The sequence below is a fragment of the Cupressus sempervirens genome, chromosome 2 (genome assembly GCF_028749045.1).
Source record: "Cupressus sempervirens isolate cs-2001-9-10 chromosome 2, ASM2874904v1, whole genome shotgun sequence".
Classification (NCBI taxonomy): Eukaryota; Viridiplantae; Streptophyta; class Pinopsida; order Cupressales; family Cupressaceae; genus Cupressus; species Cupressus sempervirens.
Genome location: NC_143119.1, coordinates 237,493,676 through 237,506,951, shown reverse-complemented (window position 1 = coordinate 237,506,951; position 13,276 = coordinate 237,493,676). Strand labels below are relative to the sequence as shown.

Genomic DNA, 13,276 nt, shown 5'->3' with positions numbered 1-13,276 from the left:
TATTTGTCAAACAATTTCACATGCCCAAAATCTACCAACTTCCCATCATAACAACTTGCCTAAAATCCTTAGATTTGCAATACACAACCTATAAAATCTATATATCTTGTCTTTTCTTTTATCCTCTCATGCATACTCATGGATTCAATCTAGGGTTACAACAATAAAACCATAGCTTTGATATCACTTGTAAGGAAACTTGCAATAAAATATATAACCATTTCCACATAACTCATAATAGATCTAGAATAAATATGTAATCAAAATCCACATGCAAGAGAATAGCCAACATACCCACAAAAATGTGACACAAGTTATACCCTAGGAAACCCTCATTGAGGGAATAATCAAGCCTCCAAAAATATCCATCAACATGTATTGTTCAACAAAATACCATTGTAGTACAACTATCAAAGCCTTTAAAGCCATAGCCACAACCAAGCAATCCATGTGAACAAGCATGAATGCACACATCCCATGTCATGCTTTCAACCTTCACAAATGTTCCCTTGGCTAACCTGTCAAGCCTTGTCTTGTTTAACTCTTGTCTTTTTGCCTTTTGTCTTCTCACCTTGTCTTTTTTTACTTTCCTTTTTGTCTTTTTTCCCTTTTGTCTACCCTTGTGGCTATTTATATAGTAGCAAGTCCGACAAAACCACTAAGTTCTGGTATTACATAAACCATGTGCTGCCAAATCCATTGACCCCACATTTAATATTGGACATTTAATTCTTTTATCCCAATATTAAATAATACATCAAATATTATCACAATGTTACAATACAACTCATCAAGTATATCCCATGGGAATATTTACATGTTGCATGTCCTTCTAGGTGCTTCTAGGTACAACATTACATAAATAAAATAATAAAATATAACAATACTATGCAATGTGTGCAACACTCATTATATCAACACAATCTGCAATCCCTTGCAATTCAATATCATCATAAGAAGCTACTAAATCATCATAAATACTTAAATATGTAACCCTAAGACACTTTATACAAGACTTATGGTGGTTACAAAATTAGGGCCAAACTATGTTGTCTAATATAAAAATAACTCTTAACGCCTTTTTAATCATAGAGTTATTTTTGGCCTCAGGGGTATTGCCCCTTGACCCTACCACATATCACAACAGGTAGCACGCTTGGGACTATTCCCTAGGACCTCACCTTGGGAATTTTCTTGGACCCTACAAGGGGCATTGCCCCTTGACCCCATCATAGGGTGTTCCTACTAAACCCTCATAGAAAAATCTAAGGGGGAACCACACCGAACAAAGTGGGGAGAAAGTAACTTGTGAGTCTAATTAGGCTCCTTAAAATGATACTAGTTTTAATTTTTTGTCTTCTTATTCTTCTCTCTGGCAACATGTCCACTTGTGTTAAAGATAGATTACATGCTTCTAGATCAAAAATCCCCTTTCCTGGAATGAAATTATTATATTCAATCGAAAGTGTTGTCTTCTACTCATGTCTACTATTCTTCCTAGTGAGCGCCTTCTAAATCCTTTTACTAGACATTAGAAAACTTTCAAGGGAATTTCTATTAACTACATTTGAAAAGGGAAGAGGAATTCATAGGGATATTGATATATATTTTGTCTCCCTTATTAGTCTACAGGATATGAGAATATAAATAACAATAATCAAGGATTGAATTTATGTGTAAAATAGATAAGTAGATTGCTTAAAGGAAATAATGACCAAAAAATTCTTGTACAACAATATCTTTATTTTTAATCTTCTAATTGGAGATAGACATGAAAATATTTTAGCTTACATTTAGTTCTTAATACAAAGGAGCTTGCTCAAATTTTCTAGTGCTAAGAGTATCTATCAATACTAAGAGACTGTCAACTTAAGGCCTCTTTGAAATGACAATATTTTCTAAACTAGTTCTTGTATTAACTAGCAATATTTTTGGTGGGATTACTTGCCAAGATAGACCATTTATACAAACCTAGCAGTAAACTTCTACAATTCATCTTATATTTGAGGTATACACAACAAGTATAATATGGAGTACACTAAAATAAGATGCATTTGGAATTTGTATATTAAAAGCTATAAAGTAAAGTATTGATTTAAACACAATATCGTAGAAACTCAATGTGTGTACACATAAAATAAACTTTACCAAACTAGCACCATTGATTTGAATTAATGGAATGTAAAATAAATTATAATAATAAATCAGAGATGATAGTAATCAATATGAAGATATACAAACAAGTCTCTATGTTAGAACTCATTCATACATACTACAAAAAAAGTATTAAATATTGTGGTAGAATATATATAGTATTTGAAGTGTAGATTACAACATTCATGTGTCATTTTCTTCAAACAAACAAAGGAGATTCATCCTTTTACTATCCAATCATAGGTATTATCCTTACATTGATGGAGGGTTGTAAGCAAGGAAACAACTATAACAATGTTTTGGTATAATAAAATGAGATGTTAAGATGAAGAAACTACTTGCATGTTATAGATACTAAAGGCCTCGAGGAATTCAAATGCCAATGCCTCTTTTCATGGAATTATTGAAATAATATTATTTTAGTATTATTCTTGCAAAAATGTTATTTTGAAAATATTTTCATAACCTTCAACTTCTTTCTAGCTATAATAGTTGACAATTCTATAAAAGCTTGTCATAGAATGTGCTAAAAATAGTGGGATCTAGTTAAGGTGATTAAAGAATCATGTCCCATTTGGGACTATTAGTATCATATTATAATACTAATATTTATTTGTCCCAATTTATAAAGTTTAAAATATACTAAATAACACAAGACATAAATTAAATATTAAATGAAATAATATCTCCCTTCACTTTCCTTAAGCTCACATACATTTGATTTTACCCCAAATTTCTTAAATTCATGCATGAAAGTTTTTTCATAGATGTATTTGTTCATTGTAGACCTCTTTTCTAGAGCCATTAGAAATTGGATGTCTTACTTCAAATGACTTGAAGGTCAAGTATATACTCTCTAATAATGATTATGAAACCTTTTGGACCATTATGAAGTCTATTCCTCCATAAATAGTACACAATTTTTATATTAGTTGCATCAAATCTAGGTGAAAGGATTGGAAATGACATCTAGACACATGTCTAAGGATTCACATTCATCACAACCATCATAAATATATTTCTCTACACATTCTAGTGATTCAAAGTTTAATTGTAACATTTTCTTTAATTTATAGATTTCCTTATCAATACAATTTTAATTTAGTTTGCTTGGCTATTTTGGAGCCCAAGATTATTCATTTTTCTTAGTGCCTCCTTTGTAGCAATCCTCCTATTAGCTTTCATGTGACTCATTTAGGTATTTTTGATGCTCTGCATTTTTTGTAAATATTTGGAAACTCCCAAACACATTTTCTTGTTCTTCTTGTGAATTCAAGATGCAAGTATCATGATTCATAACTTTTGAAGTGTCTTCTTTCTTACGAGATAACTATATTAGGCGATTAGACTACATTGCTACCTAAATCTACTCAAATTTATTTAATTTCAAATAAATCTCAAATCTAATATTATACCACAAAACTTATATAAACACTAATTTCAAAATATTTTTTAATAGATTAATCTAGAACTCCTCACATATCAATCTTCTACAAACTCACTTAAAATTATATTCTTAATACCTTTCTCTTAAAAAACTATTATAATAAATATATATATTTTAAAATCAATTCCTAAACTAGAAAAAATCCTTATATCATGTTGGAATCATAAGAATTAAAATTGACAATCTCAATTGTTAGTGTTTATTAAAAGAAATCTTTTATAATTTTTTTTCCTAATTGTAAAATATGCATCCACTTCACAATAGACTTTGAATTCAAAACTCTTTGCAATTCAAATACAACTTCTCGTGTTCATTAAAAGGAATATTTTATAATTTATTTTTAATTTATAAAACATGCACGGACTTCATGATAGACTTTGAAGTCAATACTCTTTGCAATTCAAAGACAACTTCTTTGTTGCTAGTTGATTGAAGCACACATTTTGTTTACATTTTTGGAGCCCTTATTATCACAAATTTCTTTGTAAGTATTAAAACATGGAAATTATTATTTTATATTTAATAATTAATCTAATATTTCTTAATTCATTGAATAACTATAATATATTTGACTAAAATTTTCTGACAATGAACTCTAATAATATTTAATACCTAAATTCGTAGATTTCTTTGACACGTTCCTTTGCTCAATTTGAACAAATCATTCTCGAATTAATGAAAGTTTGAAAGCTTTTCTTCTATAGATTAGATATATTGACTAGAATTTTCTAATTAAAAAAATTAGACAATGAACTTTAGCTATTCATACATTTTAAAGATAACTTGGACGCCATCTCTACTCAAATGTATTTTTATTTATTAAATATCATAAGAATTTAATTTTATATTTTATATTTTAATATTAATTAATAAATACAAACAGATTGTCACATGTGAATGAATGAATTTATTTTTAATAGCGTCCACCAGGCCAGCAGCCTATGGGACCATATGCATATCCTTTTGCCTCAGGATACTTGTTTGGTTCCCGCAAAGAGTTGGTGAAGAATTGAATCAACTGGATAGCTATTTCCCACTTTGGAGAGCCTGTTACAAGTTTGGAGATAGGGGAATAGTTTGCATTTCATGGCCCACGCGCAACTTCAGAAAGCATTTTCTCCTACAGGCGCGTTTTTATCAAATGATGAAGAGGTTACTATTACACGTTTTTTCCTTGAAATGACGCCATGTGAGCTGTACTTGCTTCCATTTCTAGGTTTCTAATTGTCGAAAGAATAATTGATCAAAATGATTCATTTAAATGATCACTCCAGTAATTATTCCTATTTATTAGTATGGGACTGCTCTAAATGCATTGTACCGGTATTAAAGAGGACTATGAGCAAGTTTGACGGATTAAAAGTGCCGTACATCAGAAAAAGCATAAATATTAAGCTTAATTTAAAGAATGTCTAGAAATGGATATTTGTGTGCAGGAAACTTAATGAGAAGCATCATCCGAAACGGACTCGGACGAGACGCACTACAAATAAATCAGAGACGTAGAATCTTGCTTAAGTTTGGATTGCATATCTGCTATTCTCACGATCTTTGGCTGTTTGATTGATATCCCAATAAAATCAGTTCCCTTTAATCACTTGCATGACTATCCTCGCTCTGCAATGGCCATCAATTCTCGTGCGGGATTTATGTTTTTAGGGTGGATTTTATACATAATTCTTCTACACTGCTATTACAGTGTACATGGAGAAGCTGCTTCAGAAATAATAACAGACCCTCAAGAAGGTAATTCTCTTCATTTCTATGCACTCGAGGTTCTACATTCGAAAGTAAAATTCATTTAATTGATCTTCCATGGATAGCACTCTGTAGTTTCATACGAACTCATCTCTTCTGGGATTATTTTAGCTTTCTATACACTACTACACAGTCTCACACACTTACTCTGGAAGAAATCTGCATTTTAAACCACTGATCCGCTGCATATCAACTTGAGCTCTCATGTACTTTCTGAATCATATTAGCAGCTCGCTATTGCAATGCAATTTATTCTTGTAAGTTTTATTTCTGTCCGTGTGCAGTTATAGCATTGAAAGCTATAAAAGACAAAATGCGGAATAGAAAGTGGGAATTCAGTGAGGATCCTTGCAGTGGAAAGGGAAGCTGGAATGCCAGCCAGGTTTATGAACACCAAAATTATGTGGTCTGCAAGATGTATATGACAGAGAGGAGAACGTTTTTCCATGTTACCGGGATGTATGTATCCAAATTTCCATGTTTCTTAATTAACTTCTGCTGTCTTTGGTTTCCTTGTGCTCAAAAGAGTACTTTTATACAGCTGAATCAAAAATTTGGTTGTAGATATCTGAAAAACCAGAACCTGACTGGAGTTGTGCCAGCGGAGCTCGCCAATCTCACATACCTCGAGGAAATGTGTGTAATAAGACTGCACAGACGTTTTCACAATCATCTTTTATGTGATAGTATATATAAAAGTAAAAGTCTTCAACTTCCATATTTAGTTCAGCTAAGTATGCAAGACTTCAGATTGGTCACTGCTTTCCAGTTACAGTTGTATGTACTCTGTTAGGACTTATTTTCCCTTTGAATTTATAGAAGAGTTATTTTAGTAGTTTTCGTTAGTTATTAAATTCTAGCAAGGATTAGAGGAGAGGATCTAATATCCCCTCATGTTCCGATAGCTGTTATACTTTGGCACATTTAGTCCCCCCATTAAATCCTTTACAAGAATTAATACATGGAACTTGAAAGTTCAGTAAAGTACTTCAAATGCACTAATACATTGTAAGCACCGTGACAGGTTCTAACCTCACCTTTGTAATATTCCGTGAGTTTCTACCTCAATTTGCTTGACTATGGGCTCAAATAATGCCGTCAAACATTTGTCATTCTAAGTCTTTACCTGATGTTTTTTGTTTTAGTTTGTATTGTTCGGTTTTATACGCTGAAATTGATATTATGAGTTCCTCTAACCATAAAAGATTGACCAACAATGTCATAGGAATTTTTTCCCGAGTAGTTTTTGGACTGTTTACATGCATACAAGTGACTGGAAATAATAATTACAGCTACTTGACAAATTGTCAAACACTTGACATGCAAACTCAACACTTACAACTGATTGACATTATGTCATACACTTGTCATGAAAACTAGTAAGCTGATTATGAGCAGTATAGACCTGGCATATCATTAGACATTTCTTGTGCAACTTATCACTTCTATAATTGCGAACTAATTAGCTAATTACAAACTGAATTTGAACTTGATACTTAGCACTGCTAGAGAATGGTCGTTAAAATGAAACACAGCTTGGTGAAAATTCTGACGGCTTGACATCGAATGCTTGGAATTTCAAGGGTATGCACTCTTGCCTAAAAATGTGCTCCAAATACTGTATACGCTGCCCAGAATTCTGAATGCAGCCCTATAAACATTGGATGCTGCATGCAATTTTTGATTGGCAGCCCTCTATTCCCAAACACAGCTCCTTGTTGTAATACGCTGCTCCCCAAATATAAAATGCAACCCCTTAATGACCAGGCGATCTGCAAATATGATAAACTCCAGACTTTGCAAATTGATATATGTAACTAACGCTAAAATACTTATGCAAATTGACCACAAATTGTAACAATGGACGGCATTGGTGATGCTACCTCTAGGCACAATACCACCGGATAGTTTCAGCATCTCAGAGTGCAAAAACACTTGGAAAAATTTACAATTCTTCAAGCTTAGAACTTGAAACGCTGGTTCCGAATTTCTCTTCACCCAAAAAAATAGAGAAATGTATCAAGAATGAATTTTCCTTTTCCCATGAATGCATTTATGATACTCAAATGCAAATTGGCTGGCTTCTTCGTCACACTTTTCATACACTTTTCATAACTTAAACATCCCATTTGCTTTTGATGTTGACTTTCATTATTAATAATTGATTCATTAGATGCCCCTCTGTGATTTTATTTTAAATAATTAAATGATACTTGCTGTTCATATTCTCATGTTGGTTTAGGAAAAGCATTAAATAATTAGACCCCTTTAATATTATTATCATTTAAGGCACTTGGCCCCCCTCACTAAATAACTTTATAGTATAACTTTGTAATGACTTTATCATTAATAAAGCGACTTAATTAATAATAAATAACATCAATGCGCTCAATAAAGTCATTCCACTAAACCAATTGATGAAGGCTGCTAATACCAAGTCCAGGAGCACTGTCGAAAATGACATCACGGTTATAGTTGACTTGCTATAAATAGAAGGTCCTTCAAACTAAGCCAACAAACGATTGAGCCAATCACTACACATACCATAATGCTAGGTGCCCCTATTGGATACAAAAACTTTTCAACTATTACTTACTATCAATTGTAAGTGTTTGAATGAATTCTCTAGTCAATGATATTGGATCTCAACACTGCCACCAAGTTGTTCGAGTGCTCTACTAAAGATAGAAATCTTGACTTTCCCAAGATAGACACGTACTATAAATAGTAAGCGTGCCAATCTAACCCAAATGAAGAGCAATCCTGAACATCCCTGACCTTTGGAGTGGGACTTAGCCTCCAACTCTGCCAACTGGATCCTTTGAACAACTCCATTAGTATACGAGGGCCAGGAAATAGGCTGATCATTTAAAAGATGACACACAAAAGGGGACATTACAATCTGCCTTTTCTGAAATTGCTTGTCCCGAAGCAATCTCAGAAACAAAAAAACACATCATTCCACCTAGATCCCAAGGGTACAACTGTGCACTGTCCCTGTGATCACCAACTCGCTCTGGTAACATCATCACCAATCTAACTAACAAAACCTGCCAAACAGAAACAAATCTGACAGTAGATGTCACAAGGTTGAACATCTCAAAGGGAAGCAACTCGAAAAGATGACAAAGCTTGCTTCCCAAAACCGTGCAAGTGAGTTGTCAAACACACTATCCAACACATGCAATTGAACTGTGCATCAGAAAGGGGTCATGCATAGCAGGATCAAAAGGAAAGCTGTAAGCGCTCCTCATTATGTTAACTCTTGTGAAATTTTTAGTGAGCTTTTTCTGAAACCTCGATGCACTAGAAGGATCCCAAACTCTAAACATAAGCCTATCAAGAAGAACATCCTCATTTTTGCTGCTCATCCCTGAACTCAACTTCACTATGCCCAAAGTGGTGAAGCCAATCAATGAGACCTTTCTGAATTGTAGTACTAACCCTGTCATCGCTTGGGTTCCAAAGCACACTGAACACACATCCATCTGTACCATGGAGATAAGAACATCCAAAGGCATCTATAACACAACCATTATCTCCATCCTCAGCTAGTATCCCATGGATATGCTGACTTTGCAAGTAATCCAACTTGTATCTATAGGTCCTATCTATAGCAAATGGAAAACACCCATCCCACAAAGGATAGTACAACCTCAGCTTTTCCAGACTGTGCATTATCAAGTCCTCCATATGTGGATAAAAAAGTATTAATGAGCTCTCTTCTCTATGCAGTCTCGACAAAAGGCTCCCACCTCGGTCAAGTGTTGACTGTCATAGTTCAGAATACGAACTCTATCATCAAACTCATGACCAACAACTCTCGCAGTGGATGTAATCACAGGAGAACATGATGCAACATGTGGTTCTCCATTGCTCTGTATAGATGCACTCATCCCAACTATATCATCTGGACCTGTAATTTTGATAACAATGGCCACATTCTCAACCGGCTCACAACTATAACCCGTGGGTATAAGGTCATCACCAACTATCACTATAGAGAATTACACTGTGTCTATAGTCGATGAAGGGTATGGCCAACCCAACTCCACGATAAAGTCCTCAATTTGTGACTGAGATTCATGAAAGGCCATCTATGCTCTCTTCAATGAATCCCTAGTCACTCCCAACTTCAAGGGAGCTCATCTATCTCATCTTACTTTCCCCTTAATGCATAATAGAAAATGCAAGCCCACTCAAAAAGATAGTCTTTGTCAGTCAATAACTGTAAATAGTATTGTTTCATTATTCTGATGGCTTCTTGGAGTGTATAGAGCTCTATAAGGGAAATATTACCATCATGGTGCTCATCTATCAGAGGAGTGCTCTAACCATAGGTGGCTAACATCTGGAAACATCGAAATGCTTAATGGCTCTGGTGATCATATTGTCATTCAACTTTAATTGCCCAACAAACTGATGTCTCTGAAATACAGGGCTGTCAAGCGAGCTCTTTGAATCAAGGTCTGCACTATGAAAGGAGGTTGTATCCGCAACATACCTTATGATCAACAACATAAGTTTGTGCTATCATTAACATGCACATCATCAAACAAGGTGCTGCTGCAATGTTCCTCAGAAGCTGACTCAACTGGTAAAGTGGAAGTTGCCATCCTAACCATCTCTACGCCCACTGCCACTTCCACAATAACTGCAAGTCCCTCCAAGTCTACCAGCCAACAATCATTTTGGTTTATCTATCAAGTAATGATTTGAAAAATCAAACTCATCATGGCATGAATCCACATCACACAAATCATCATTAGTACCTAATTCTTGAGTACTATCATGTGGTAATTCATTGGTACCATCCTGCATGTGTCATCAATGCTATCCCATGCTGATGCAAAGTATTACTAATGCTGCAATCAATGGTTGATGTCATAATCTTGACTTCCTCATGGTCAGAAACTCCTATCACATGAGAATGATGGGACTTCATGTGACTGTCTTCAAACAAATCAGTAACAACAACATAACTTTGTAGAAAATCTCCTTCCTCATACGTACTCAAAACACTAACGGCTGCTCCACTATGTAAAGGATCAACTTCCATATCCACCTTTCGATCCAGGACCTCCATTAGAAATACATATGTACTAGAAACATCACAAGAAACCTTATCTTTATGTTGTCATTTGAATGCAATTGGTTTATCTTTGAACATCACCAACTCCTCCCCAATCTGGAAGTCATCATAAAGTTTTTGTGTCCAACATCTCCCTTAATGTAAGTCTGATTTTTAATCTCCATAGGATCAGTTGCATGATGTGGTCGCTAGCTGTAGGAAGGTCATAGTAAAGATTTCTAGATGTCCCTCTTGTAGAGACCTTTTGTTTCTCTTCTTTTTTGTTTCGTGATGTTGACCCCTTAAAAATGGATGCCATATACTGTAGTAAATTGTCTATGGTTGCCGAGTTTGAAAGAAATTCATCCATCCTTTTTTGATTTTTCTCAATCTTCTCCAAGTTTTCAAGGCATTTGATTACTTTGTCTGGTTTCTCTATTAATTGATTTCCTAGACTTTTCCATAACTGAAACAACTACAGAAGTGCTGGTTGATCAAGATCAAATGTGTGAGCTCAATGATTTCCACCCCCAATAGGATAGTAGGGAACCACTCTGATACCATTATTAGAACCCCAACAGGTTCTAACCCCACCTCTGTAAAATTTCTTGCATTTCTACCTCAATTTTCTTGAATATCACCAATATTTGTCCTGCTAAGTCTTTATCTATTGTTCTTTGTTTTCGTTTGTATTGTTTCGGTCTTGTATACTGCAATTGATGTTTCAAATGCCTCCAACCATAAAAGATTGACCAACAAAGTCATAGGAATGTTATGCTGACTGGTTTTTGAACTGTTTACATGCATATAAGTGACTGAAAATAAAACTACAACTACTTGACAAATCATTAAACACTTGGCATGCAAACTCAACACTTGCAATTGATTGACTTTATGTCATACACTTGTTATGAAAACTAGTAAGCTGATTATGAGCAGTATAGACATGGCATTTCATCAAACATTAGTTGTGCAACTTATCTTTTCTGTAATTGCAAATTAATTAGCTAATTATAAACTGAACTTGAACCTGATACTTTAACACTGCTAGAAAAGAGTCCTTTAAATGAAACACAGCTTGCTGGAAATTCTGATGGTTTGACATTGAATGATTGTGTAATGTCCCCATTTTTGCCAACATCAAAGTTTGACGGATTAGCCTACGGGAGGGTTTTTTCTTCTTCACAATTTAGTATATTCCAGTTTGGTCTTCGTCTGACTTAGATTGGACTTTGTTTGGGTTTAGTTTCATGCATTTGCTATTTATGGCAAGTTTGGTGATGATTGAGAGGGACCCTTTCTATTTTAGGAAAGTGCATTTGGTGACATGGGGAATAATAGGCGTGACTCCTGTTTTAGACGACATATTAAAAGGATAAGTGTTTTGGGAGTTATTATTATTTTAGTGGCCAAATTATTACTAAATTATTAAATGAGAGCTTTTAATTGAGAGGTGTATTGGTGAATGTTGTTTAATGAAAAGTGTGAGGAAGAAGCCAACTGGCATTATAAAAAAGACATGATGGAGAAAAATAATTTATTCTACGACATTTGCTTTTATTCATTTTGTGATTTTGTGGTGAGGGTTTCCACATGGAAATTTTGTGAGGATTGATTCCTCTTTCTGATTCACACTTTGAGATATTGAAACACATAACAAATTGTGTATGATTTTTTATTGCTGAAGCTGAGAGTTGAGGAAGATATTTATTATAATTTTGGGCATTCAACAATGATGAATCGTTGTAGGCAGGAGCCTACAACACAACGGTAAATTGTGAGCCTCTTATCGAAGAGGTCTTGAGTTTGAATCTACTCGCACTTAATAAATAATAATAATAATTAATCACAACACATAATAATTAATCTTGGCTTCGGCCTCTTACCGACCAAAAAAAAAAAACCAAATGATGAATCATTGTGGTTTTTCTCCCTGCCGTTGAAGTGCAAATTGTGACTGTTATTTACTTGTTTGGAGCAGCATTGGCTCACTGTTGAAAACAACTAGTATACAATTTCTATAACAACTTTGCATTGTCAAAGCATTCAATAACTTTATTTACAGCCTACAAACGTAAGAAACATAATCTGAAAAATAAAGCACAGTGAGATAAAGCTTGCATGCAAAGTGTTTGACAAAATGTCAAGCATCTAAAAAGTGTAGAAAAATCAGTATTTGTCAAAGTTAGAATTGGCTAGGGTTCTTACAAGTTGGAATTTCATTGGGGAGGCACTCTTGCCCAAAATTGTGCTCCAAATATTGTATACTCTGCCCAGAATTCTAAATGCAGCTCTATAAACATTGGATGCTGCCTGCAATGGTTGATTGACAGCTCTCTATTCCCAAACACAACCCCTTCTTGTTATACGCTAGCCCCCAAATATAAAATGCAGCCCTTTAATGACCAGGAGATCTGAAAATAAAATAAACTCCTACATTTGCAAATTGATATCTGTAGCTATTGCTGAGATACGTATGCAAACTAACTACAAATTGTAACAATAGATGGCATTGAATGATGCCACCTCGAGGCACAATTTCACTAGATAGTTCACTAGCTCAGAGTGAAAGAAATACTTTGAGGAATTTACAATTCTTCAAGCTCAGAACTTGAAACCCTTGTTCCAAATTTCTCTTCACTCAAACACAATAGACAAATGCTTCAAGAATGAATTTTCCTTTTCCCTTCAATACATTTATAATGCTCGAATATAAATTGGCTACAGGCTTCTTTGTCACACTTATCATAACTTAAGTGTCCCATTTGCTTTAGATGTTGACTTTCATTGTTAATAGTTTATTCATTAGATGACCCTCATGTGAGATATTGCTTGGCTTTTATTCT

At 34.3% G+C, this 13,276-nt stretch overlaps 1 protein-coding gene across 4 annotated transcripts in view; it reads left to right on the top strand.

Annotated features, from left to right (window-relative positions):
* The first annotated feature begins 4,542 nt into the window (after positions 1-4,542).
* The window catches only part of LOC149571915 (putative LRR receptor-like serine/threonine-protein kinase At1g53440), a 262,162-nt gene continuing 253,428 nt past the window's right edge, over positions 4,543-13,276 (top strand). For 3 of the 4 annotated variants that reach the window (XR_016359885.1, XM_089813318.1, XM_089813317.1), the window contains exons 1-4: positions 4,543-4,753; positions 5,038-5,347; positions 5,644-5,818; positions 5,924-5,995. Coding sequence is in view for 3 of the 4 variants with exons in the window: in XM_089813318.1 (XP_089669444.1) it covers positions 5,224-5,347; positions 5,644-5,818; positions 5,924-5,995 (371 nt within the window). In the remaining variant the exon portion in view is untranslated. Of the gene's footprint in view, positions 4,754-4,919; positions 5,348-5,643; positions 5,819-5,923; positions 5,996-13,276 lie in introns of those variants that run through there. The other variant, XM_089813319.1, reaches the window with a different exon arrangement.